This window comes from Eretmochelys imbricata, chromosome 26 (assembly GCF_965152235.1).
Source record: "Eretmochelys imbricata isolate rEreImb1 chromosome 26, rEreImb1.hap1, whole genome shotgun sequence".
Lineage (NCBI taxonomy): Eukaryota > Metazoa > Chordata > Testudines > Cheloniidae > Eretmochelys > Eretmochelys imbricata.
In genome coordinates, this window is record NC_135597.1 from 10293503 (window position 1) to 10321067 (window position 27565).

Genomic DNA, 27565 nt, shown 5'->3' on the forward strand with positions numbered 1-27565 from the left:
ATCAAATGCTGCCTAGGTCACTATGAAATGAGCCTTTGGTCTATGCCAGTGCAGAAAGTTTTGGGATGCAACCCCCTTGAGCCCAATTAAAGCATTATGCACCAGATGCTTAGTTGGTGTAAGGCAGCTCCACTGGCACTCCCCAACTGGAGTTATTCTCACCGTGAGAAACCTTTTCCCTGCTTTAACACTTGCTTGTTCAACTTAGTCCTGTCTCCTCTCCACCGTCAGCTCTAAGGAAACAAATACACACAAACTCAGCAATCTCAGTAGCATTTCTATCTGCAAAGTGCTTTATTTAAAAAACAAAAAAGGATCTAACTCGTGTGCTTTGATAACGTATTGAATTGTTACATAAGCTTTTCTCGTTAATAAATGAGGCATTGTCAAAGTACATAAAAAGCATTTGTCACTTTACAATACTTTCAGTAACACAAATGCTAGACAGATCTGTGTAAAAAAGGTACCATAAAAAAACCAAAAACTACAAAAAGTTACACTACAAAAACTCGAGGAAGAAAATCGCCACAAATTTTAGTTCGCGTTAACAGCATACAAAGAGATATTGCTAGTTTCACTCCAGAATGAGAGAGATTTACACAGATGTTCTACTTATGTCAATGCTAAAGCAGATATTGCAGGTGGTAATTGAGGCTCAGAAACTGCAGCTCAGCTAGGGATGTGGGGGAAAACCCAGTAGTGGTTTTAGATTTGGATCTGGGTTCACGATTCTACGAATTTGTAAAGCTCAGGGAGGGTTGGGAAAACGGTTCCAGCATTGCCCCGGTCTCTACACATCTGTCATTGGCATAATCCCAATTGCTGCTCATTCTTTTAGTCACCACGATGCAGTATTGCCCCATTCGTTCCCCATTTGCAAACAGATCTTGGTGATCAGAATTTATTTCCCCACACCATGTCAGAACTGTGCTGGGGAGAGCAACCACATGAGGTGCAGGCCAACCAAGAACTGGTTTGCAGTTTTTCTGGCAAAGCAGCAGGAGAAGCCCAGCATCCACGTTTGCAATGGCTCCCCGAGTCTGAACTTGTGCACACCAAAGGCCTTGAAAAGACTCCCATTGCCTTCAATGAGCGCCTCAACAAGGAGCAATGCAAGGGCCAGTCTAAGTTAGGGAAATTTGCACCCCCCCAAAATACTGCAGCAGCGCAAAATGGTGCTGGTACTGGCAAAAACTGCAGTGGGACAAGCACCATTTGGCACTCTGGCCACGTGTTGAAAGATAAGAGAAATATGCCTTAGCGCAAGCCCCTAATATAGACAGACATTAGCAACAGATATTACAAAGCTCTCTCTCTTCACCCTATTCACAAGGGTAAAGTTAGCCTAGACTTATTCATTCACCAAAAAAAAAAAAAAAAAAAAAATGTACAAGCTGACTCAAAAAATAAAAAAAGAGACACCAACGAATTCACAAATAGTTGGTTCTGTGCTACATGATCCCGAAACAGGTGTGGAGTAAACTCCACAAACCACGCTGATCGGAACCTCGAGTTGCAACTCTTCATACGGTCATTGTGCTGGCTTGAGCTTCTTTAGAACAATGTCTTCCAAGAGAAACTCGCTCTTGAAAACTATTTCCCTGGGCGATATTTGGCATGTTGTGTCGATGAGAGAGATTCACATCATATTCTTCTTTATTTTTTTTTTCCATTCCACAATAGAACTAGTGCAAATGAGAAGCGGGAGGGGGGGAAAAAGAAGGGTGACACGGCCAGATACAAGTGGAAAAGAAGCAAACCACACGGATGGGCAGTTCTCCCATAGAAAGCCCAATGGACACTCAACTGCAAACTTCTTTTATTTTCAGCAGAAGCCATGCAATCTAAGGGCAATATTTATTTCTAAGGTCACTGAAACCAACCTAAACAGTCTCCCCGCTCTTTTTAATTATTACAATAGAAATGTGCTTGCTTTTAATTAGTCAAGTCATTTTGTTGCACGTTACCGTTTTGTGCCTTTAATTATGTGGGGGGAGGGGGGGAGGTGGGCAAGGAAGCATCTTAACACTGCGTGTGTGAACTGAGCACTGGTAAAAGACGCTGGAGGCCTCTGTGCAGCAAAGCACGGGCATAACTTTGAATGCTGAGGTAAGTGGGCCTCAAGCTAGGGTGACCAGATGTCTCGATTTTACAGGGACAGTCCTGATATTTGGGGCTTGGTCTTGCATAGGTGCCTATTACCCCCTACCCCCGCTTACTATCTGGTCACCCTACCTCACACACATGCTGACCCACCGCCCACGTGACAGCTCCGGAGACTGGTTAAACAGACACGGCCTAAACAGGGGCAGTATACGCTTCCCCAAGGCTGCTGTGGCGACGTGCCTCAAAACCATGACCTCTGGGCTGCCCTCTTCCAAGCAAGGGTTCTGGCTCAGGGGCCTGTTCAGCGCTTCGCTTCTCTGCCAAGCCTCCCAGCATGACAGGGTCGTTAGCACCCACTCCGGCATTGGGTTTAGTGCCCTCAGCCCCAGTTCGCGAGCAAGATCACAACGCATTCCTCTCCCAGAGGGCCACTCAACAGCCATCAGTGAACAACAGCGTCCATCCTGACTTAGATCTGAGCTAACTAGAGCGGCTCAAAAGAACGGGGCAGGGGGGGAGTTGCAAGAATTAAAGTAAAAAAAAAGAAGAAAAGTCAGGGGTTTCTGTGAAAGTTTTCAGCAAAAATTAGAAAAAAAAATTTTAACCAGCTTCAAAAAAAAAAAAAAAGAAAAAGGCAGTGCAGAGATGAAAGGCTCCTTATCCCAGTGCTCTGGGACATCCACTCCCCTTCTCTCTGTCTCGCTGGTTTTGTTACACGCTTTATGTAGATTGAGCCCTGACTGCTACAGAAGCTCTAAAATATTAAACACTATTTGCCCAAAGATTGAAACCTATTCTAGGTTAAGACACAAAGTGTAAAGCCACCAACAGGCAGCGGGTCACAGCAACGCAGAGCCCGTGCGATGGAGGTGTTCCGGTCGCCCTTCTGGAAACTCAGCTCCTACTTTTTGCGTGACCTTACTGAGGGCATTACACAAGCCCAGAGAGACAGGAGTGAACCACGTCGTACAGATCACACCACAGCCATGAACGCCAAGAGCAAAGAAAGTAAAGAGAGACAGACACCATTGTATCGAAGTCCCCATTTAAAATAAAACCAAATCCATTCTCCTAAACAGTATCAGAACCATTGTCATCCTCTCACATTGACCTGCTGGGACCTATTTCCCCAGGGCATCTATGGACAGCTGAACACCTTAGGGCTCAACGTTCATCCGAGAAACGCTAGCAGTATACTGCACATCTTCAAAGAAATAAAAGGCCCCACAGAACTCGTGCCCAGCCCTGGTCCTAAGCCAATCAAGGAGAACAGAGAGACTTCATTAATTTAGGGCATGCTTGGAAGTCTGCTCACCGCACTGCCAGTTTCTCTGTTCACTCAAGACTAGCATTAGATTAATCTTTGAGGCCATCATTTAAAAGCAGGACTTCCTGTTACAGGCTCTGCCAACGCAGATATGAATGACTGAAGATCAAGTTTGGGTTGGATTCCAAGAATAAGTGTCCCATGTCACCCCAGCTAGGCTTTGAACCAAGGGCCTGCTAGTCTGTAGGAAGCAGGTCTCCCTGTTGAGCCAAATGGAAGGATGCCACTTACACCCAAGCTGGGAGCCTTACAAGCTCCATTGTGCTTTACATCCATCATACAAAAAACCCACAACAAAACAGACACACACACACACAGTGGAGACGGTAAACACTACTTAGAGACAATCAGCTGAATTTAAGACATCAGGATCTGAAGAGCTACTGCCATACTGTCCTTGTCAAACTAGTTGGAGTGTGGAGATAATGGTGCTATTGTTGTTGCTTGCAGAGATTAAAAATCCAGTGACAACTCGCCACTCTCCAATCAACAGCCCCAGCCCATGTCCTGCAACAGAGGAATCGCTCGATATAGCTCTAGGCAAAGACAGTCCGCTGGTGGGAGTCGGTTTCCCTTGCTTAAGGAAGCGTTTATGGATCAAGAGTTTTTAATCACAGCTGTGGACCAATCAAGGGTCTTTCTTCAAACTGGTTCTGAGGCAAGTTTTCTAGAAGCTCCTAAGTCTCTGAGGCACTTTCGGAACATAAATGTTACCCGCCCCCCTCAAAACATTCCTCCGGCAGATGCATCAGAATCTATACAAATATTTGATGTCCAGCTGCATGGAACTGCCACGTCTCGGCTCCCTTTATTCCTTGTGACAACCACGTGAGAGTATCACACAAGAGGAGTAGATCATGGACACACCCAGTCCTAGTTGACTTTGACAGCCTGCTCTTGTAAGGTGCTTAGCTCAGCAAATTCGCCTCTTGATACCCTTTTTTAGGCTGGTCACAGAGTCATCGAGTTTAAGGCCAGATGGAACCACCAAATCATCTACTTAGACCTGCTGTATATCACAGGCCACCAACACCCATACACCAAACCTACCAACCAACGGTTACTGAAGCAGGACTCCACTGACTTCAGAGTTACTCCTGATTTATGCCAGAGAGGGGAGAATCAGGCCTACTGCATGTTGAGAGAACTCAGCACCTTGCAGGATCAGGCCCACAAGCCTCACTCTCAAAATCCGTCACTTAACCTTCCTCTGCCCCCACTCCCTAACTCTGCACCAAGACCGACAGACTCCAAGCTCTCAAGGACGGAGCAGCCCAAACCACCAATAGGTGACGGTTATAATTGAACCAACTTCCGGAACATCTGCCCCCACCCCACCAGTCCTCCCAAGAGATCTCGTGCCAGCATCTAGGTTGGAGGACACAGCTGTCCAGGTGCATCTCTTCCTTTCCAGCTGCTGTCTGTCTCCCACCAGCCCTCTGGGGGCCGCCACTTCCTGCTCCCGCGATTCTTCGGGCTCCTCCTCACTTTGGGGAGATCGACACTGGGATTTCCAGCGCAGGCAGATGGACGCACGCTAGTTCTGACCCAGCTCGTGCGCTAAACCGAATGGTGCGGCTACAGTGGTACAAGCTGTGTCATGGGCTAGCAGCCCAAGTCCTTACCTAGGGTCTTGGATGGGACTGAACTCAGGTGGCTAGCGTGTCCTGCTGCTGCAGCTATTCTGCTACTTTTGGCACGCTCGCTCCATCAAATCTAGCACGTGTACTTCTCCCCGAGCTGGGGAAGGACACCTCTAGCTGCAGTGCAGAGATACACTCGGTGACCCACAGACGAAAGCGAGGAGCCAAGCATCAGTCAGGGGAGCCCTGCTTGCTCCTTCCCACATGCCACTGCTCCGTGGAATAGTCGTCAACGTACCACTCTGACCACGTGCCTCAGGCCAGACGGTAACACCCTGGAGGAGCCCAGAGACCATTTGCAGGAGCACAGAAAACCTGTGCTGGCAGGAGGAGAAGAACGAGGCAGGAAGGGTCGAGCATGAGACCACAAGACTGATATCCCACCAGTACCATGCAGGGGGAAAAAAAGTATATCTTTTGTGGTTGCACTCTGAGAACACTCTGAACAGGAAAAATAAAGAACAAAGAGGACTGTCCTGTATGGGAGAAAAGCTACACAGAACATTGATCTTGCCATCAAAACACACTTCATAACGCACAACATTCTGGCACGAGTGGAGGTTGGCAGGAGTTATTGCAGCGAAGTGGCTACTAGCTCTGGGACTGGTCTGGAGCATTCACACAAACTAGAATTTTCTAAGTGCGTGGGCACGGCAGAAGCTGGTTTACTAGCTTCAGTGGACATGAGTTTTGTTCTTTCTCTTGCAGACAGACATGAAAAACCTACGCATAGTCACATCAGCGCTCAAGCATGGATAAGCATCTCGTAATGGCATTAGGAGAGAGGCAAAGGAGCACGAGCCACTCTTCTCAAAGCAACTGCTTCTTCAGTACAGACGTTGCAGGTCAAAGCACACAGACATGGCACACCAGCCTCGGTGGGCATATCCCAAGAGCCTTCTTTCAACATGCCAGCAAGGTCAGCTCTCCTCTTTGTGAATGCTGGGCATGGCAGTTCTGAAATGGCTTCTGAAGGAGCGGGCGGGGAGACGGGTTAAGAGACACGTGCCGAATCCTTGCATTCTGCAAATCACTTTGAGGGGGGAAAAAGAAAATTACTGGAAGATGTTCCTTCTGCAGAAGGAGTCCATTGACTCTCACACATCCATGTCTGCTGAGCAGGTACAGGACACACATTCAATCTCCGCAGGGTTTTGCGGTCAGGTTTGGTTCCCAGAATAGAGTGCATCTTCTTTTCATTCCGTTCTTTGTGTAAACAGAGATTCTTGAAGAGACCTATCACGTCTGACTCAAGGCTGTAGCAGAGCACTGAGGAGAACTTTAGATCGTTGCTGGGCTCTCAGAAATCTCTTCTAGTCTCCGTTCTATCATTAACCGGAGGACTGTGTATCTAAAGAAAGAAAAAGCAAGCCTCGTTAGAGCGGAGCCCGAAAAATCTAGGTACCTTGATAAAATTGTCAACAATACTATAACTCCACACCCAACAGGAGAAACCCACCCATATGAGCTTCACAATAGGCCCTGAAGGTCTTTGAACTTAGACTCTGACAGGGCAAGGGAGTGGAGGAGCCAATTTCCATGAGTCAAGAGCCTTCTACCTCTAACACCCTGCCCGCAGCTATTAAAACACACTATAACAGGGTTAAAAAAAGAACTAGGTAAGTTCATGGAGGATAGGTCCATCAATGGCTATTAGCCAAGATGGACAGGGATGGTGTCCCTTGCCTCTGTTTGCCAGAAGCTGAGAATGAGGGACAGGGGATGGATCACTTGATGATTCCCTCTTCTGTTCATTCCCTCTGGAGCACCTGGCACTGGCCACTGTCAGAAGACAAGACACTGGACTAGATGGACCAATGGTCTGACCCAGTGTGGCCATTCTTATGTTCTTGTAAATCTATGGGCCAACAGCCCAAGATATTCTCAATTGTCCGGTAAGCATGAGGAGAGGCACAGGCCTCTGAGGTAGCCAGAGCCACAAACCAAAGCAATACGAAGCCATCTGTCAGCCCAAACTTACAGGAAGAGTTTGGGAACCTCAGACAAGCCTGCTTTGAGCTTCACAGCAAACCTTGTCCCCAGGCTCAATGTCTAACCAGACAGACCTCTCCCAAGGTCCCATCTGTTTAACCACGGGCAACAAGGAGGGTTGAGCTTGCCAGGGACTTCTTAAAAACACGACTTAGCTGGCACATTTAGCCATATTATGAAAATAGAAGACAGAACGCTTCCTCCTACACCCACCCTGCATTATTTATGGGGACATGTACGAATGATGCCTCTAATTGAAACTCCCAGAAATGGAGCCTTTTCATCTATGTCAATTTCCCTGCAAGGAATAGCAGCGAAAAAGATTTCCACGGCACGTCATCACGCGCCAGGTGCTCAGTCAGGGAGCAACTGTGCCTTCATGCCTCTCAGTTCACTCGTTCCTGCTGCCAGGGTCCCCGCAAGAGACCTAGCAGCACTGCTGGGATGTCGAAGGACACAAAGAATAACTAGAGTTCACCCTCCTAGACACACTTCGGGCTGGTCTACACTACTGCTTAGGTCAATGCAGCTGTGCCAACGTAGCACCATGGTGTAGATTTGCCCCAAGGCTGCAGCTAAAAAGGTAGCGTGTTCGAAGTCTGAAACCAACTGTTCACATCCACTGAGGACAGACAGACAGACAATCACATTGTAAGCTCTCTGAAGCACCCAGCACGCTTGGAGGCGCTGTGAAATAATTCATTAAAAAGACAGAGGAAATGCTGCATTGGAACAGACCATCTACTCTGGTATCCGGTCTCTGCATTCCCCCCCAGCAGTGGCTGTATCTGAAGTGCGGTGAAGCACGGGGATCAAAAAGGTGCAGAGTACTGTCAAAACCATTTATCAGCATCATCATTATTAAAATGGGTCCCACTGCCAGGAAGCCCCTGTTGCCACAATTCAAGAATGGGCTACATGCAATATCAGTGGTCTTCCGCTTCCCCACAGAATTACACAGAGAAGGTTGAATATTGGGGGAACCAAACTTTTCGCAAGCAGGTGCCTAACTTTAGGCAGCTACGCCCATATAGGCACCTGATTGTATGGCTTGCCTTTTCCCTCCCCAAGTACCCAGTGACCAGTAACTCCCTTTAATCTGAGAGGATAGCAGTTCAGAAGCTCTGCACATCGGGCCACTTATTTAGGTGCACAAGTATGGATTCAGGTATACGGATCCGGAGGACTAAACCCCAGGTCTGCAGGGCTCTGGGTGACTGAGGTTTCCGCCCTACCATCCAGCAGCCACGGCACAGCCGTGATCAACACACTGCAAATCCTGCGAGACTAAACACCACAGAAAGTCCACCCAAGGAAGACCCGACTGGCTGCACCCCTCATGACCTCGGATTGGTCCAGGCACACTATTTAAGCACAGCAGAACTTTCAGGAAGCCGTCTGTCCAATTTGGCAGCACCTGGCCTGTTGCTTCACAGACCGTGCTCTTGTTCCCTGCTTCGCACCCCGACTCCGTTCCTTGGCTCATCTCCTGACGATGGCTACAATTTCCAATGAGAGTCCTGATTCCGACCTTCCGCCTGACTTCTGGTTTCTGACTCGGACCCCTGGCATGACCCCTGTTCCAAACACCAGGCCCGACAACCCACAGGCTCCTCACGTCATGATATCTTTAAGCACTTGCCTGTGACAAATCTTGGCCAAAGGCATTAGTGGAAGAAGCCCATGGGACTATTTTCACTTGAGAAGGGACCACTTACTTGTGCATGAGTTTCTTCACTTCACGGTCTTCTTCTTCTTGGAGCTTCTGGATGAAGCTTTTAAGAACTGGCATTTCAAATTTGATGTACTGAGCAACCTGCGTTGAAAGGAAAAAATAAGAGAACACAGTGGACAGAGCACTACCAAACAAATTCCTGTCATCAGTAGATCTGAAAGTGCTTTCAGGGCATTTAAACCTCATTACTGCCCCCCCAGGGCAGCGTTGCCCCAGTTCAAGGTTGATAAGCTGACGCACGGACGGTGAAATTCCCCCCGCCTCCTGGGGCGGAGAGAGTTAGCACAAGTCTATCACTTAAGCTCTCAAAGAGCAGAACTTCAGTGTCATATAGCCCTTGTGCACAGGGAGTGACTAGCTTTACAACTGATCACACTTCCAGTGACATCAGTGGCAGGAGAGTTAAGCTAACTCTTGGTACCTCCAAAAGCCCCACCCGAAGTGAGCAAATCACAGGCACCCCATGTAACTCCTTAGGCTAAACACCGCTTGCCCTCTATTACATCCAGGCATCACATGCCAGTGAGTCTATAGCTTCTTCTGATCAACCACTGATCCCAGGTTTCACCATACTCCTTTCACAGGATGCTGCCTTGTGATGCGAGTTTCCTTCCATTCTATACAATGTAACTCAATGCGGTAGCCGTTTGCGCATTTGCAAGGAAGGCGGCAACACCAGTGTTGGGAAAATGTTGACATCTGGGAATACCCCGCTAAAGGGTCTTTGCAATTGGACACAAAATATTTCAAGAATAGAATGATCCTATGGTACGATGCGAGAGGAAATCTAGACAAACAAACAATGGCAGTTTCCTTAAGCAAGAGGATTAAATATGTTTATTCAACAATTACTGAAGCTAAAGGCAAAACAGAAATTCCTGTTTTTTCTGAACTACAGGGGCCAGTATCCTGCTTTCAGCTACACCAGTGTAATTTCACTGAAGCCAGACAAATTACTCCAGCTTTACACCGGGGTAACAGAGCAGAATAGATCCCTGTAACTCTAAATGAAAATATCTTTTATATCCATACCACTTACAGTGGATTAGTATTAGCAGAAAGTAAATCAGGTAGTGAAGAGACCTTCACCAATAATTTTGGCTTTACAGGCTCGTCTCAATTCTGGAGCGAACTCGAACCCCTCTCCAGTACGTGTGCACTGATCCTAATGTCTGTGTGTCTACGGAGGAAGTCAAACCTGCTAAGTTCCATCAATTGATATAAAACACTCTACCCTGAACTCTGCTGACTTTCTCTCCTGTTTGCTGAAATTAAAAGGGACGAGAAACAGGGAATCCAGTTGCAATAGGATTACACTCTATTATCCACCAGATGGCAGAAAACAGCAATTTGCTCTGAGCATTAATTTCTCTCCTTAGAAACAATGGATTATGTCAAGGGACATGATAGAAATGAGAAGTTGTAATGATTATTGATCAAATGCGGAAGAACTAAAATCTGGTCACATGATCTGGCTCTCGACGCTCTAAACTAGGGTAAGAGATAGAAGTCAGTGGCATAGCCAGGCAGATCCGGGTGATTTATTCATCCAACAAGTGCCTGTTTTTACCATCCCGAAAAGGGATAAGAAGTTCCAGTCTCAAAAATTTTCATAAACAAAAAACTAAAATCCAAAACCAATAAGACCGACCTCCAAAAACTCTGTGATCAGGTTAAAAAGTTACATTTCAAAATGTTTAGATTTCAACTTGTATATTTTTATTACTTTTTATGTCAAATTTTTAAACAAAAAAAAAAGCTTTTGAATTAAAAAACAGCTTTTTCATGTCAAAAAAATGTCAAAATGGGACATTTCAGCAATTTCAAAGCTTTCCAGAAAGTTTTCCAAGTGGGAAATTTATCAAAATCGACCCTTTCCCATGAACTGTTTTGAGTTCCGATGAACCTGCGCCGTGTGACAAAAAACAAGTCCTCAAGCATTCCCAATCAGCCTTACAACCCAATCATTAAGGAGTAGGGCAATGTAGAGATGGGGTGTTGAGAAGAGAACTTGATAAGAAAATCTTCTGCATGGACTCTGCCATCATCCACTACAGCGATGAATGTGGATTAAATCGGGTTTGGCTACTATTTGGGAATTTCACCCCTTATCAAAAAGGTCCCAGAGAGATGAAGGCTGATATTTTCAAAATGGATCTTAAAGGGACTTAGGGTAAAATTTTCAGAAGCACCTAACTGGATTTAGTCTCCCGGGACCCACTATGACCTATGGGCCTCTTGATGCCAACTGGCTGCGGACGCTCCGGGTGCATCATTTTACAGGGACCCCCGTGGTCACGTATTAGAGCTCATGGGATGTCTCTACCAAGAGTCAGTAGCCCACTGGTCATTACAATCCTGACAAAAATGTACATAAGGAAGATATTTAAGAAGTTACGCATCTATGCTGAAAATGTTGCTCTTAAGGTAAGGCAGGTCATGAGGAAATAAGCATCTACCTCTTGCCTAAAAGGAACATGCTATCTCCCTGTCTGGTCCTAGGTATACTTAGGGTTACCACCTTTGAAATGCAAAAAAAAAAAAAAAAAAAAAAAAAGGCACTCCCCACACAAAGGCAAACCCACTGCCTCCCCACCCACAAGGCAACCCCACAAACCCCTCCCCGCACCCAACAGCCACTTACAGTATCTAGAGAGACATCATATACAGATAAGATTGAGAACATCTCATGTCTCCTCACTCCTGTGTAACTCAAACCCTCTCTCATGCCCGTGCATGACATGCTTGCGTGTTGATGGGCAGACAGCTGCTGTATTTTCAACAGTTTTGATCGATTACCGCTTAAACCGCGGAATTGTGAACCCTGCAGCATCTTTAGCTGGACACAGAAACTTTTAACAGTAGCTATCCCAGTGTATTGTGATAATAATGCAAGTCTTTAGATCCATGTTAAAAAAAAAGCCCTGGCTGATTAAATTATTTTTCTGGCAATTGGCATATCCATTAAAAAAACAACAACAACAAAAAAACAGCCATGCCAGTCAAATACCTGCCAGTGGTAACCCTTCTTGTACCGCATATTGTCCACTTCACAACAGAAGATCACAGCCACCCCTGACTGCATAGCACTGGCAGGCAATGCTTTAGACATGAGAGTATCTTGTTAATTAAGTCCAGACTCTAGAATGCATGTTACAATTTTATTTATAGGCAATCATTTGTTTCCCACACTTCTACTTGCTATCACTTGAATTTGTATGCTTTGTTACACTGACTTGTACCTGTTTTCACTACCAACATATCTGAGTGCGTGAGTAAAGCAGAGTGGTGCTCTGAGGTGAAACTGATAAGATGGGGGTTACTGCTTCTTTGGAAGCAGCAACTCTGGGAATACTGCGAGTGTCCAGCGGACCAGGGGCTGGATGCTCCAGGGAGATGCTTTCAGGGCCGGGGTGGGGGGTGGAGTGTGCCCATCGCTATCCTGTAGAGAGAGCACACAGCAAGGCCTGTGGAGGCTGAGAGAGGACTCCTTGTGTTGCTGAGGCTGGTGGAGTTGGGTAGCAGGCACCGACAAGGCTCCCCTCAAGCTAAGGGCAGGTGATAGTGAGGTGCCTTACAGCCCTGGGTAACCTGGGAAATGTCACACCCACTGAAAACGTCCCAAAATTAAAGTTTTGCCCTACAACACCCAACTACCATCATATTTGGGTCCCTTAAGCTCATCCCACAATTGAAATAGACAATAAGGTTGAACTGCAGTTACCCTTAAAGAAACCCTAGATATTCCCATAAAGAAAGATCCTCTCTTGAATTTTTAAAGCCATCCTGTAAACTATCTCCCTGCTAATAGGCTATTAGCATAGTTTAGTTTTAAAATTCTATAGGTCTTCTCCGTAGGCTTATTAACAATGCTTTCAATGTTTGTTGAGCCAAGCAGGAAGTGATCTTTTCTCCTAATGCTGCAGAGCATTATTTCCCTGTCCTGCCGCATCAGAGGCAAAATGCAAAACAGGGCCAGAACACTTGCGATCTCACAGCGCTTTTCGCAAGAGCATTTTATGTAGCATCTTGGCCAGATTCCACTCCATAATAACTTTCTGCTCTCCTAACCTTCCTTCCCCCCCACTCTCAGTTACAGATTATGGGGTCCCTTATTTCCTCCTGTGAACACTAAGAGTAACACCATGTTCCAATCCAGAGGCAGCAACATGAAAATTGCAGACACGCATGCTAGAAGGAGAGAGATGGGGAACTTGACGCATAGCTGAACACCAGATCTGCATTTTCCACTGAGCAAGTTATGCATTTTTAGCATTTGCAGTGCCTCTCTCTGTCAAAGGGAGGATTTCCACTCTGCTCCTAACACAGCACATGCATTCAATGACAATATATATGAACATTCCCACACCCACTTATTGAAATAGCATATCTCCGAAGCAGGACTGTACTTGAGAACATAAGCCTTCTCACCCAAACTAGCTGTTTTATGTCTTTTCCCTGCAAGGCTGCCTGTCCCTCCCTCTTCTTTCAGACACCCCGTTTTTTATATTCCTGGGCTGGCTATTATGAGACCCATTTAACCCGCCCCCAGGGTGAGTCAGCAGAAGAGTTCTGCACCTTCACACAGGCTCCTAAAGCTTAACAGCCTATGGCGCTCCACTCAAAGACACTCACATCATAGGTGACTTCTTCAACTTGGTCCTTCTCCATCAGGAAGACCTTGGAGACCTGTTCACACGGCCCCTGCAGAATGCGGGCAATCAGTGGGTAATCTGTAGCCTTCAATTTCTGTTTTTCTGCAAGGGCCCCCCCAATATATAGGACAGCAATTAGAAAACAGACCATGCAGACAAAGCAGAAGATACTATTTTTAATCTTGACAGTATCTCGTAACCTTTCCGGACGACTGTACCCCTTTCCGGAGTCGGATTGGTCCTGCGTACCCCCAAGTTTCACCTCACTTAAAAACCACTGGCTTACAAAAATAAGACAAATACACAACAAAGTGCCACAGTACACTTTAACGGAAAAATGTCTGACTTTCTCATTGTTACCAAACAATTATAAAGTCAGTCAATTGGAATACAAATATTGTACTTACGTTGCAGTGTAGAGTCTATAACGCAGCATAAACAAATCATTGTCTGTATGAAATTTTTGTTTGTACTGACTTTGCTAGTCCTTTTTACGTAGCCTGTTCTAAAACTAGGCAAATATCTCGAGGAGGTGATGTACCCGCCCCGGAAGACCTCTGCGTACCCACAGGGGTATGTGTACCCCTGGTTGAGAATCACTGCCTTAAAGATACACAGCAGAGGTCACCAGTTAAGCCAAGTTACTCTAAACCATTACAACTGGAGGATTTCTTCCAGACTTACCTCCGCTGGTGTGGACAATATACAATGCAAATTCATCAGCCGAGTTCTCAATCTGAACACAGGAAAAAAGGAAGATGTCCAAGCATCAAAAGGCAGCTAGATTACTTTTTGAAAAAAGAAACACTTTGCATTTTCATAACACCTTGCATCCAAGGACTTGCAAGTACTTGATAAGAGACAATTCTCCACAATATGCTTTTGGCTTCAGGCAAGAATTCTAGCCATTTAGTAGATGGGTTAATAAACAGGGTAGAGCTGGGAACAGAGCCTAGCATTCCTTTAGCTCAGGGGTGGGCAAAATACATCCCGCGGGCCGGATCTGGCCCTTCTGACATTTCTGTCCAGCCCGCCAGGCTCTTTGGCTGCCCTCTCGCGATCTCCGGACCGCTAAAAGTCCCACGGCACAACGGGGCACTCAGGCAGGCTGCCTGCCTGCCGTGGCCCCACGCCGCTCCCGGAACCGGCCGGCTGCTGCTGGCACGTCTCCCTGCACCCCTGGCCAATGGGAGCTGCAGGGGTGGTGCTTGCAGGCAGAGGCAGCACATGGAGACCCACTGCCCCCCTACCCACAAGGGGCAAGCAGAAATGTGCCAGCAGCAGCCGGCTGCAGCCACTTTCGGGAGCCTGCACATCGCACCCCCTCCCACATCCCCACCCCAGGTCAGAACCCCCTTCTGCACCCAAACTCCCTCCCAGACCCTGCATCCCCTCCATTAATATAGTAGAAACGTGCGGCCTGTGACCACTTAGCAAAATTCGTGGAGTGGCCCCCTTGTGAAAATGATTGCCCATTCCTGCTTTTGCTTTATTATGGTAACACCTAGTGAACAGGGCCCCATCGTGCTAGGCGCTGTACAGGCATATAATAAACGTCTCTGCCCCAGAAAGCTTACAGTCTAAGTAGACAAAGGGTGCAAGGGGAAATAGAGACACAGACAGGGGAAGCGACTTGACTCAAGTCACTCAACAGGTCAGTAGCGGCTCCGAAAATAGAGTTCTGGTTTCCTGACTCCCCCTCCAGTGCTCTGTTCACTAGGCTGTCCTGCTCCGGACAAAACCCCTCCCAAAAGCGGGAAGCAGAATCCACCTCCCTGCTGTAGGCACAAGAAACCCTGCTTTCTCCAAGCAATGGTTCACTTCTGACTTTGCTTGGCTCGAATTCTCTGATACAAAGACCTTGTTGAACTAAAAAAGCAACTTAAATGATAGGAGTTCAATGAGACGGTTTAACAGAGAGAGTAAATTGGGATAAAACTTGCCTTAAATTTATTGAGCAGCAGTTTGAGAGCTTGAGAAGTGGTCATTGTGCTGTTTATCCTGACATTAGTGACTGAGCCATAGGCTGGTGTGAACACAGATGTCTAGGGATGGAAAAGACACGTAAAGGATTTCAATTACGATAGGCACAACATGCATCAGTAATTTTCCTCACAAACACGTCCCCTCCCTGACCCTGGCAAAGTTCACTCCAATGCTCTCCTCAGCTCAAGGTCTAGGCCCTTTTCAGGACCCATTTAAACCCTATTTTGAGGAATTCGCGGGAGTCCAGGCTTACTGTACATGGATGGATTTTGGGGACCCAGCCAAGATCCCAAAAAGCAGGAACACACTACAAAGATACGCTTCAGCCACATAATCAGTGCTGACATTTGAGTAGTGACACTTTCTTTTTCATCTGCTATTCAAGTTATTTTCTGGCACTTCGAAAGCAACTACATGCTCTGTCTGGGCTCAGGGTCCTTACTTTGTGATTGTAGAAATGCCCGTTGATGGAAAACCGATGGCGTTTGATCCGCCGCTGTTCACTTGGGGTGCGGAAATTCCCCCTGCGACGGACTCCCACGTCGCTCCGGGTCCGCATCAGCTGTGGAGTTTCCTCTTGCTGGGGTTTTAAGTCTCCGACATCTGAAATGAAGAGTAAGAATGGCTTTCAAACAAGAGACTCACATGTGTAAAAGGAGATACCATTGGAGAAACGTGTGTCATTACTACTTAGATGGTCAGCTCTTTGGGGGAGGGACCATCTTCTTGTTCTGTGTTTGTACAGCACCCAGCACAATGGGGTCCTGGTCCATGACTGGGGCTACTAGGCACTGCCACGATACAAAGACCTCAAGAGGTCATCTTGTCCAACTTACACTGAGGCAGGACCAAGTAAACCTAGATCATCCCGGACAAGTGTTTATCCAACTTGTTCTTAACAGCTTTTTTGTTGCTCTCGTCTGGACTCTCTCTAGTTTGTCCACATCTTTCCCAAAACGTGGCACCCAAAACCAGACACAGTACTCCAGCTGAGGCCTCACCAGTGCCGAGCAGAGTGAGATCATTACATCCCCTGTCTTAGATATGAAACTCCCATGAATATACTCCAGAATGATATCAGCCTTTTTTACAACTGCATCACATTGTTGGCTTATATTCAATTTGTGATCCGCTATAATAACCCTGTCTCTATCGTTATTTGATATTAACACTAATTGTACAAAATGACAGTTCCAGAAAACAAATGCTTTTAATAAGGTTTAAAGCACGGGTGGGGAACCTCTGGCCCGCGGGCTGGATCTGGCCCCCTGCTTCATTTAATCTGGCCCACACCAAGCCTCCGTGCCATGGGCCGGAAGCCCCGAACCTCTGCCCCTCCTGCTCCACACCCCACAGGTCTGGAGCCGACAGGTTATAAAAAGTCCAGTCAGCTCCACGCAGCAACCAGCATGTCCCTGTGGCCCCTAGGCGCAAGGGTGATCAGGGAAACCCCGCGTGCTGCCCCTGCCCCCCGTCCCCAGTGCTGGCTCCGCAGCTCCCACTGGCTGGGACCTGCGGCCAAAGGGAGCTGCAGGGACGGGGCCTGCGGGCGTGGGTAGCGTGCACTGCACAGAGCCCTCTGCCCAGCGGCAGACATGGCAGCCACTTCTGGGAGCAGCGCGGAGCCAGGGCAGGCAGGGAGCCTGCCTTAGCCCCACTGTACCGCTGCTGGGGAGCTGCCTAAGTTAAGCACTGCCCGGCCAGAGCCCACACCCCAAGCCCCCTGCCCCCAGGTCGGAACCCCCTCCTGCACCCTAACTCCCTCCCAGACCACACCCCAACCTCCTGCCCCCTCCCGCACCTTAACTCCCTCCCAGACCCCGCACCTCCTCCCACACCCCGACCCCGCTCCCACACTCCAAACCCCTTGACCCTGACCCAGAACCCCCTCCTGCACCCCAAACCTTTCACCCCCAGCCCCACCCCGACCCCATGCCAGAGCTCTCACCCCCTCCTGCACCCCAATCCCCTGCCTGGAGCCCACTCCAGCACCCTGAACCCCCCATTTCTGGCCCCACCCCGGAGCCTAGGGGAAGCCCCGAGACTCTGCAGCCCCCACCTTCTTCACAGGGCTGTGCGTGGCCCACGACTGGTTTTTCTCTGTGGGTCAGTGGCCCCGGATAGAAAAAAAAGATTCCCAACCCCTGGTTTAAAGTGATGCAAAATTCTGCATTTTTTAGCTTGAAACCAGTTAGAACTTGTGCAATATAATCTTAGCTGCTGGTTTATATATTAACCCACGTAGTCTCTCTCATCTATTGATGGAGGCTATTAATTCACAATTTTGCAGTGTAAATCCATGCCACTGCTTGGTTAAAGCCTCTTCTTTTATGAAGTTAAGCATCTTACTCATCTGGTCATATTTGAGCAATTTTTTAAGATGAGAACAGGAGAAGCAAGCCAATACTTAACATCTCTGAATGAAAACTGGCCCATATCCAGATTATAATGAAATAGCAGTTCATCCATTTTTAATGAACCACTGGAGCTAGGACTTAAGATTTTTTCTTTTTAAATTCAAAGCACGTCCATGCCAAGAGAATCTCTTGCAAGTTCCATTTCCCACAGACAGGCAATCGTGACCCAACATTCATGAGGAGCCCTAGATGTACATTATGTAGCAGGTTTACGGGCATATATGACAGCCACAGTAAAGGGTTTTGCAATGACATGCTATGAATAGAAGACACCTTCAGTGCCATGCTATTAATAGAAGACACTCTCAGCAAGTTTGCAGATGAACTAAGCTGGGGTGGGTGGGAGGGAGAGGAGAGAGGTAGATTCGCTGGAGGGTAGGGATAGGGTCCAGAGTGACCTGACAAATTGGAGGATTGGGTCAAAAGAAATATGATGAGGTTCAACAAGGACACGTGCAGAGTCCTGCACTTAGGACGGAAGAATCCCATGCACCGCTACGGGCTGGGGACCGACTGGCTAAGCGGCAGCAGTGCAGAAAAGGACCTGGGGATTACAGAAGCTTGATACGAGTCAACAGGGTGCCCTTGTTGTAAAGAAGGCTAACGATATATTGGGCTGCATTAGTAGAAGCATTGCCAGCAGATTGAGGGAAGTGATTATTCCCCTGTATTCGGCCCTGGTGAGGCCACACCTGGAGTATTGCATCCAGTTTTGGTCCCCCCACTACAGAAGGGATGTGGACAAATTGGAGAGAGTCCAGCAGAGGGCAACGAAAATGATCAGGGGGCTGGGGCACATGATTTACAAGGAAAGACTGAGGGAACCGGGGTTATTTAGTCTGCAGAAGAGAAGAGTGAGGGGGGGATGTGACAGCAGCCTTCAACTACCGGAAGGGGGGGGGGGGTTCCAGAGAGGATGGAGCTCGGCTGGAGCAATGGTCTCAAGTTGCAGAGGGGGAGGTCTAGGTTGGATATTAGGAAACACTATTTCACTAGGAGGGTGGTGAAGCACTGGAATGGGTTCCCTAAGAAGGTGGTGGAATCTCCATCCTTAGAGGTTTTTAAGGCCCGGCTTGACAAAGCCCTGGCTGGGATGATGTAGTTGGTGTTGGTCCTGCCTTGAGCAGGGGGTTGGACTAGATGATGACCTCCTCGAGGTCTCTTCCAACCCTCATCTTCTATGATTCTAAGGTACTTCAGACAAGTAATAAAGACCAACACTGAGATGGGCGATTGCTACGTTCCAAGTGCCTCGCACATACCATGCAATCAGTCCTCAACGCAGCTGCCAGGGAGGGACACATCAGGCACTTTGATACGTAGGGAAGCTAAGGGAGACAGGGTGAGAGCCCGACTTTCAGAGATTCCGAGCACCTACAACTTGAAGTCCTAATGGGACGAACAGGTGCTCAGCGCCTCAGAAAAGCGACTTGGCCACGGAGCGAGTGGGTAGCTGAGCGAGGATCATGTGGCTCCCAACGCCCAAATGCCAGATGCCACTGCTGTAGCAGCAGAAAAGCATCCAGGAGTCTTAAGGGGCAGGGTGGGAAAACAAAATGAAACACAGAAAAGGCATGTCCGCAAGCAGCAGCGATATAAACCACAGCGGGTTGCAACTGCCCTTTCAGGCCCAACCCAGATTATAATTCCATCTCTCTACCCCACCAGCCAGTCCCTGAGAAGGAACATATGGAACGAAGCTACATTAACAAGGGAGCAGTTGCAGAAAGGATGCGGACTTCCTGTTTTTACAGACCCACACGCAGCTTCCTCTCATATCGTCAGACTACCCCGGTAAAGGAGGAGTTAGAATGAGTCCCAAGACAGGCACACTCATTAAACACATGGAGAGCTCCTTACCCGCGATGGAGAAGATGACCAAACTGTGCCTTAGTCTTTTCGAGAATTAACATTTCGACAGCACTTGCCCTCCCAATCGATCCCACAGCACATTGCCATGGCTATACACGAACGGCTTCATCTACTGCTGAAAAGCAGCCATCTCAGAGAGCAACGTGGTGGGTCTTTCACTGTGTCCTGGGACACTGCACTGCAGCCCAGGAAGGGCAGCTGATCAGCCAGCCAGAACTGCAGGGAGATCCAGACAGGCGAACTGTAATTACAGATTGCCTTGTCCTCAGGACTTCGCCCTCCACACGCTTGGAAAACGGGCCATGGGGCTCTTCACTGACCCCAAATGATTTGGTTTTCTGTTTCTCTGTCTCAAGAGGGCAGCTTTGGCAGCACCTCACCTGTTCACGCCATTCTGGGGCATCAATTCAGCACCAAGACACTAAACGGAGTTTGGTCCCAGCAATAGGATCCGGAGAAAGGAGACCTGGATTCTATTCCCGACTCTGCCACTGAGACACCGTGGCCAGTCAGATCCTCTCCCTGTGCCTCTATTCAGAGCAGGGACTAGTTCCCCATCCCCACTGGAATATAAATAATAACCTAGTGAAGAACAACCCCATTCCCCACAGCATTTGGGCAGTCTCCCATCCAAGCAGCGACCCAACCTAACCCTGCTTAGCATGGAAGACCAGGCAGGATCAGAGCCCAAGGCAACAGGATGGCACACCACCAGCATGGTAAGGGTTACTATGCTAAAGCATGCCCGGAGCAGAGACAGCCCTCCCTTTGCTGAGCGGAGACAGCCCTCCCTCTCACAGGAAAGGCCCTTCAGACTCAACTCTGTGTGCACGCACAGATGGGGGGGTGGGGGTGGGGGGGGAGAGAAACCTTCTTAGAAATGTTTACTTCTCCATGGTAACGCTACTAAACAATGGCTCCTATTCTTCCTCTTGAAAGCCGGGAGCAACCCATGCACCAGGGGAGCACGGGGGCTGCTAAAGGAAAAGGAAGCATGGAGACAAGTGGAGATTGTTACTCAACAACCCTTGCTTTCCTTTGGGGTTTCACTCTGGGCTTTCGGAGTAGCTTCTAGGACACCTGCATAGCTTCTGGGCAAACGGCAAAGGCCACGCTGGTCCCACGCTAACGTGCTCCCCAAGATTTCTACGGTGGATATTTTGGGTTAGGCTTAAAGAACTCAACAGGTTAACATAGCAACAACCCCCTTCCTGGGGAATCTGAACGCGATAGGGCCAGAGAGCAAGATATAGGAATAGGCAAATTGTTCAGAACTGAACATAGGAGCTAAGAACTTGCCTACACGGGAAAGCTACACCGGTGTAAGATAAGGCGTGAATTTAAAGCACCGCAGTTACACCAATGTAACCCCATGTGCATGCTCGTATTCTGATGTAAGAGGTTTTATTCAATTTGTCCCTTTGGAAGCAGTTTAATCTAAACTGAAAAAAAAAAACAACATTCGATCCAGAACAAGACGTGTCCACGCAGGGGCGTTATATTGGTGCAGTTTTGTGGTTTAAACTAGAAAATTTTCAGTGTGGATGAAACCTAGCTCCTGTCAGCTCTCAATGGTACTTAAACAACTTGGGAGCATCGATGCTTTTAAAAAAAAACTTCACCCAAGACAAGAGAAGGCGCGGGGCAATGGGGGTGCCTGTGTGGGAAGAAAAGCGGAAATCAGACCCAACGGCTTCAGGGGAAGTCATTCTCCAGCTGATTTGCGGTCCGATCAATGGCTGTATTATTGTATTTTTGTGTTGCATCCAGGTCTCGGTCCTGGGGGAACCTCTGAGTGCTTTCATAATACAAACTGGTCAAGTTTTTGTCTGAACAAAACCTCTGCCCAACCACACATCCCCCACACCAAAATAATGGCTCTTTCTTCAGAAGAGGAAACAAAGAATCATGAGAACTGTCGATATTATACAAAAGAAGTTAAGTGCTTGTCTACAGGGAGGTGCAAGGCAGATGACGGGGACGTGAACTGTAGAACATGCCAATGTGTGGTGCTTTAACTGCCCCGTGCAGACTCCGCTGGCATGAACTGAGAAGTACCTAGTTCTCGTTCGTGTCGTTCAGTTTCAAATGGAAGGATATCACTGTAAACTAGATACCTTTTCGTTGACATCAGTAGGGTCTACAGGAGATGTGATAGAGCACAATTCGCACCCCCGTATTCTGCATTGCGTTGCCATGTAGACAAGCCCTAAGTAAAACCCCGAGCTGTCAGGGGGGAAGAATTGCCCAATACATTTGTTTCAAACTCTGCAAAACTTGGAATTTTGGAAAGATTTTCGTTTTTTAACCAGCTCTACGGATCTGATCCAGAGCCCGGTGAAGACTTCAAACTGATCTCAATAGGCTTCAGATCAAGCCTTAAACCATCTCTAATCGGCACTCTGCTTGTATAACAATGGCTATGGTACAGAACACTCAGTAAATTAGCAAGGTCTACATGTTACATATTAAAAAAAAAAAAAAAAAAAAACCTCCGTCCCGCAACACTAAACAACGTTAAAAAACATTAAGGTTGCAAAGTGAAGCACTCAAAAGTTAGGCTACGCCAGAACTAATGCTGCCCGTGCCTAAGCACGTTACAGTCCTCACTTACTTGAGCATTTTAATGTTAAAAAAACAAACTCGCGGAACCCCAGACTCATTCAAGGCACAGGATGGACAGTGCTCACTGAACAAGCAGCTACTGATTGTTTCTTCATATCCTTGTTATTCGATGTGTGGCCCTTGGTCTTAATTACAGTACATCGTTTAAACGTGGTGGAAACTCTTGGGCGACCATAACTAAAGGCATCGCTGTTTATAATATAGATAGATAAACTATTTCATGCAAGACAAGTGCAAGATTAAATTCTGGCAGAGTGATTCCACTGAATCAAAGAGAATTGGAATAAAAGAAAGCAAAAGTTTTAGGCCTGGGGCATCACCCCTTTGGTTTATACTGGGACAGCCTACTGACAGAGAACAGATCAGTTAGCAAACCCACCATCCTGGTCTCACCTGTTCCACTCTCTGAGTCATCAGCATCCGTGGAGGTGTCAACATCTGTAATCTGAATATCGGGTATGGTGCTTGGCTTCACTGCAGACCTAATAAAGAGAGAGACATACTGTCACAATACAGGCTCAAAGTCACCAGCCAAGACAGCGAGCTCACTTTCTCTCACATAATGGAGCATCAGATGTGGGTGCCTCATCGAATGGACTTTTTTTTTTTTTTCCCTCTCAACACCACCACACAACCAAATAAGGTTCGTATCTCAGTACGTAGCCAGGCCAGATAACCCTATACAAATACAAGTGAGGTGGAAATCCACCCTCTGTGCAAAAGGGCCAGGCCCCTTTTGCTGACCCTCCACACAGGGGTGAATTTCATCCCTGGATACTTTCTGGTTTCTTACCAGACTGAGGGACACACACCGGAAGCCAAGAAGGCTGGGACTGAAATTTTGGCTCAGAGGCAAGCACGAGCTCCCTATTTGACAAGGCAAAAGCGTGCTAGGTTTCAATTGAACTCCCATTAGTCTGTACAGTAATTCAAAGACAGTGTCCGCTGTTGGACGTAGCAGAGAACTTCTGCCACCCTAGTTTTCAATACACTATTTACTTGTCCACACTACAGCAGGGAGAGATTTTTGGCTTTTAGTCCCACAAGGTCTAATACCTGGGGGAACACTGAAGTGACCCTCCGATTTAACTTGGCTAAGACAGTGTAGGTGATGTACACCCCTCTGCAGCGGTGTGCACTGCCATCGCATGACTGCAGTCCTCTTAATAGCTTGCCCTTGCACCAAGTCACATTGGGCTCTCTGTAGCTATGCAGAGGTAGTGGGTCCAGTAGATCGCATTCAGGGCTAGAAGTCAGGAAACCTGGGTTCTATTCCTGGCTCTAACCTGCTGGATGACATGGGACAGCTTGCTTCTCTCTGTTCCCCTGCCCATCGCTTGTGCATTAAAATTGTCAGCTCTTTGGGGCAAGGACTGTCTTACTGTGAGACCATACAGTACCCAGCGTAGACTGGTTGGGTTTTAGATGCTATGACAAAAGACACAACAGTGTGTCCGAGTGCCATGGAATTCAGTGCCTACACAATGATTTTAAGTTTTGTTTTTCAATGCACCCTACCCCATATCTTAACACACAGCTCAATGGAATGCATTGGTCATGGTAAGACAGGCAATCAAAAGCTTATCGTTTGACCAGTCCAGTTCATTAGCTGTATGTTATATCTGCAAATCAGTAAGGATTTTATGCAGTTGGAAATATCAGGTGGCTTTCTAAAGGAGATTGCCCACATTTCTGGAGATTTGAGGTAAGTGTAATGATGCCTTTTGATAACATACATTGTTTTTTGCTTTGCCGTTGCGCAGGATTAATGCCCTATAACTGGGTCCCCATCTCAGCTCTTAAGATCAAACTACTCAGCCAGTTGAAATGTTCTGGATTTAGATTTTTCAGCGATAGTTTTGATGAAAACTAATTTTTATAGGGAAAAAAACTGATGAAGTTTTCCCCCCCAAATTCCCCTATTCCCCCACCAGCCAACTTTACGTAAGGTGGATGTTTTGAACGGTCAGCTTTTGTTGGGTTTCACTGCTGAAGAGAGGATCTCATAACAAATACAGGGTTATATCAAATGTTTCAAAATATAGGATGATTTTCCCGCCGAGACAGATCCCCTGTAATATGTTTGTACGACACCCGCAGTGGTTCCCCCACCCCCGAACCCACACACACACACCCCGGTCATAAAAAACAACGGGGTCGTACTAGAATGATGTGAAGAAAGTACCAGGCAGCAACACAAGGATTCCAAGGGTCACGTGATGCAAGACAAGACATAAGGAGGTTTCACTCAACAACAAAATGATGGAAAAATCAAGAGGACAGAAAGGGAGGAGAGGGAGACAGGACTGATGAGATTTACGGTTCCAGACAGCAAATTGGGACTTCTCCCAGCTCTGCCACAGCCTGACAGAGTAACTGCCACGTGCCTCAGTTTACCTAGCAGTGATAATACTAGCTTACTTCACAGTAGGAAGTAAGAGCCTCATTTGCAAGAGCCTCATTAGCACTCATTTCCTTTCTGGGATATTCTAAACCACCTAGGTGGAGGGAAAGTTAACTTTCCCATCCCAGTCTCTCCCGGTCACATTTATAGATACTTTCATAGAGTTTAAGGCCAAAAGGGACTAACAGATAATCTCGTCTCATCTCCTGTATATCACAGCTCCCAAAATTTCACCCAGTTACCCTTCTGCTGAGCCCCAGAGTGGGTGTTTTGCTAAAGCGTATCTTCCAGAACAGCACTGAGTCTTGAGTTAAAGACAAAGACAGGGAATCCACCACTTCTCTGGGTAGTTTGTTCCAATGATTAATCACCCTCACTGTTTAAAAATAAATAAATAAAAATTTTAAATGGTGCCTTATTCCCAGTTTGAATGGGTCTGGTTTTCGCTTTCAACCATTCTTGTTCCGCCTTTCTCCCCTAAATGAAAGAGCCCTTTAATATGAGCTATTTTCTCCCGGTGAAGACGGTTCATACACCGCATCAAGTCACTGCTCAGTCTGGTAAGCTACACAGACTGAGCTCTTAAAGTCGATCACTGCGAGGCATCTTCTCCAGCCCTCAAATCACTGTCGTGGCTCTTCTCTGCACCCTCGCTAATTGTTTCAATGTCCTTTGCAGAAAAGGATGCAGTATTGTTTCAATGTCCTTTGCAGAAAAGGATGCAGTAAGAAAAGTGATCAGGAACAGTCAGCATGGATTCACCAAGGGAACGTTTGACAGGTCTCCCACAGTATTCTTGTCAGCAAGTTAAGGAAGTATGGGCTGGATGAATGCACTATAAGGTGGGTAGAAAGTTGGCTAGATTGTCGGGCTCAACGGGTAGTGATCAATGGCTCCATGTCTAGTTGGCAGCCGGTGTCAAGTGGAGTGCCCCAGGGGTCGGTCCTGGGGCCGGTTTTGTTCAATATCTTCATAAATGATCTGGAGGATGGTGTGGATTGCACTCTCAGCAAATTTGCAGATGATACTAAACTGGGAGGAGTGGTAGATACGCTGGAGGGCAGGGATAGGATACAGAGGGACCTAGACAAATTGGAGGATTGGGCCAAAAGAAATCTGATGAGGTTCAATAAGGATAAGTGCAGGGTCCTGCACTAAGGACGGAAGAACCCAATGCACAGCTACAGACTAGGGACCGAATGGCTAGGCAGCAGTTCTGCGGAAAAGGACCTAGGGGTGACAGTGGACGAGGAGCTGGATATGAGCCAGCAGTGTGCCCTTGTTGCCAAGAAGGCCAATGGCATTTTGGGATGTATAAGTAGGGGCATAGCGAGCAGATCGAGGGACGTGATCGTCCCCCTCTATTCGACATTGGTGAGGCCTCATCTGGAGTACTGTGTCCAGTTTTGGGCCCCACACTACAAGAAGGATGTGGATAAATTGGAGAGAGTCCAGCAAAGGGCAACAAAAATGATTAGGGGTCTGGAACACGAGTTATGAGGAGAGGCTGAGGGAACTGGGATTGTTTAGCCTGCAGAAGAGAAGAATGAGGGGGGGTTTGATAGCTGCTTTCAACTACCTGAGAGGCAGCTCCAGAGAGGATGGTTCTAGACTATTCTCAGTGGTGGAAAAGGACAGAACAAGGAGTAACGGTCTCAAGTTGCAGTGGGGGAGGTTTAGGTTGGATATTAGGAAAAACTTTTTCACTAGGAGGGTGGTGAAACACTGGAATGCGTTGCCTAGGGAGGTGGTGGAATCTCCTTCCTTAGAAGTTTTTAAGGTCAGGCTTGACAAAGCCCTGGCTGGGATGATTTAATTGGGTATGGGTCCTGCTTTTGAGCAGGGAGTTGGACTAGATGACCTCCTGAGGTCCCTTCCAACCCTGATATTCTATGATTCTATTCCAGTGTCTCCTCAATGACATATATTGTCCACATGACCCCTAACTCTCCCTCAGTGTTGCTGCTTTCCAGGATATAGTCCACCATTCTGTAGGTCTGGCCTGAATTCCTTGGTGTATAATTTTGCATTTGGCTATGTTAAAGGAAGCTCTGTTATTAAAGGCCCCCATCCTGCAAGGAGCTTCATGTGGGTCTCTGTCATAGCAGAACTGGCTCTTTGTTGCCTTGTCTTCACTGGACTTTTGTACCTTAGGCAAAGGAGGATCAGCCTAGGGTAAAAGTCCAAATATTTGCTGCAAACATAACCATGGAAAAATGTCCAAAACTAGTCTTTACAAATATGTCGTCAAGTGCCAATTAATCTGAGATAATCAGCTAACGCAAGGTGCAAAAGACAAGGCCCCATCTTCACTAGGGAAAAAAAGGTTACATCTTCACATGTGATTTAAACAAAACAAAACGTGAACAAGGCAGTTGTAGTTTTAACTTGCGTTAGCCCTTCTACGTAAACATGAGCGACTGTTGCCCAGGGAGCCTTCTTTTTCCCCCCCTTATTGACTTTTTTGTTTACTCTGGAAGGTGTAATTTTTGGCTTGGCCAGAGAGCTGAACTATCCAATCTGCAGGGAAACTGAGCCAACAGGCAGATCGGATGGTGGGAACATAAGCCACACCCCAGCTGGGCCAGAGAGAAGAAAGCTGTATTCAAGTTACATACTCTGCATAGGGAAGTTGCAAGAGCCAAGCTAAGAAAATAATTCGACTGGCAAATCAAGAAGTTAAAATACCTCCTGCGGGATATGTCAAAATACCGAGTCAGTGAAATACACGGACTCTAAATAAAACCAGGGGGAAGTTCACTCCACAGCAAACCTAAGGAAGCTTAGCTTCTGTTCTAGATTG

The 27565-nt window shown here is 47.2% G+C and overlaps 1 protein-coding gene across 1 annotated transcript in view; it reads right to left on the reverse strand.

Moving 5' to 3' along the window:
* Nucleotides 1–264: 264 nt before the first annotated feature.
* RASSF2 (Ras association domain family member 2) overlaps nt 265–27565 on the reverse strand; it is a 48339-nt gene continuing 21038 nt past the window's right edge. Inside the window, exons 5-11 of the mRNA XM_077805775.1 lie at nt 22752–22840; nt 15887–16047; nt 15402–15503; nt 14143–14194; nt 13439–13560; nt 8787–8884; nt 265–6427 (exon numbers count right to left, since the gene is read on the reverse strand). Of these exons, the coding sequence (XP_077661901.1) occupies nt 6358–6427; nt 8787–8884; nt 13439–13560; nt 14143–14194; nt 15402–15503; nt 15887–16047; nt 22752–22840 (694 nt within the window). The 3' untranslated portion in view covers nt 265–6357. The remainder of the gene's footprint in view (nt 6428–8786; nt 8885–13438; nt 13561–14142; nt 14195–15401; nt 15504–15886; nt 16048–22751; nt 22841–27565) is intronic.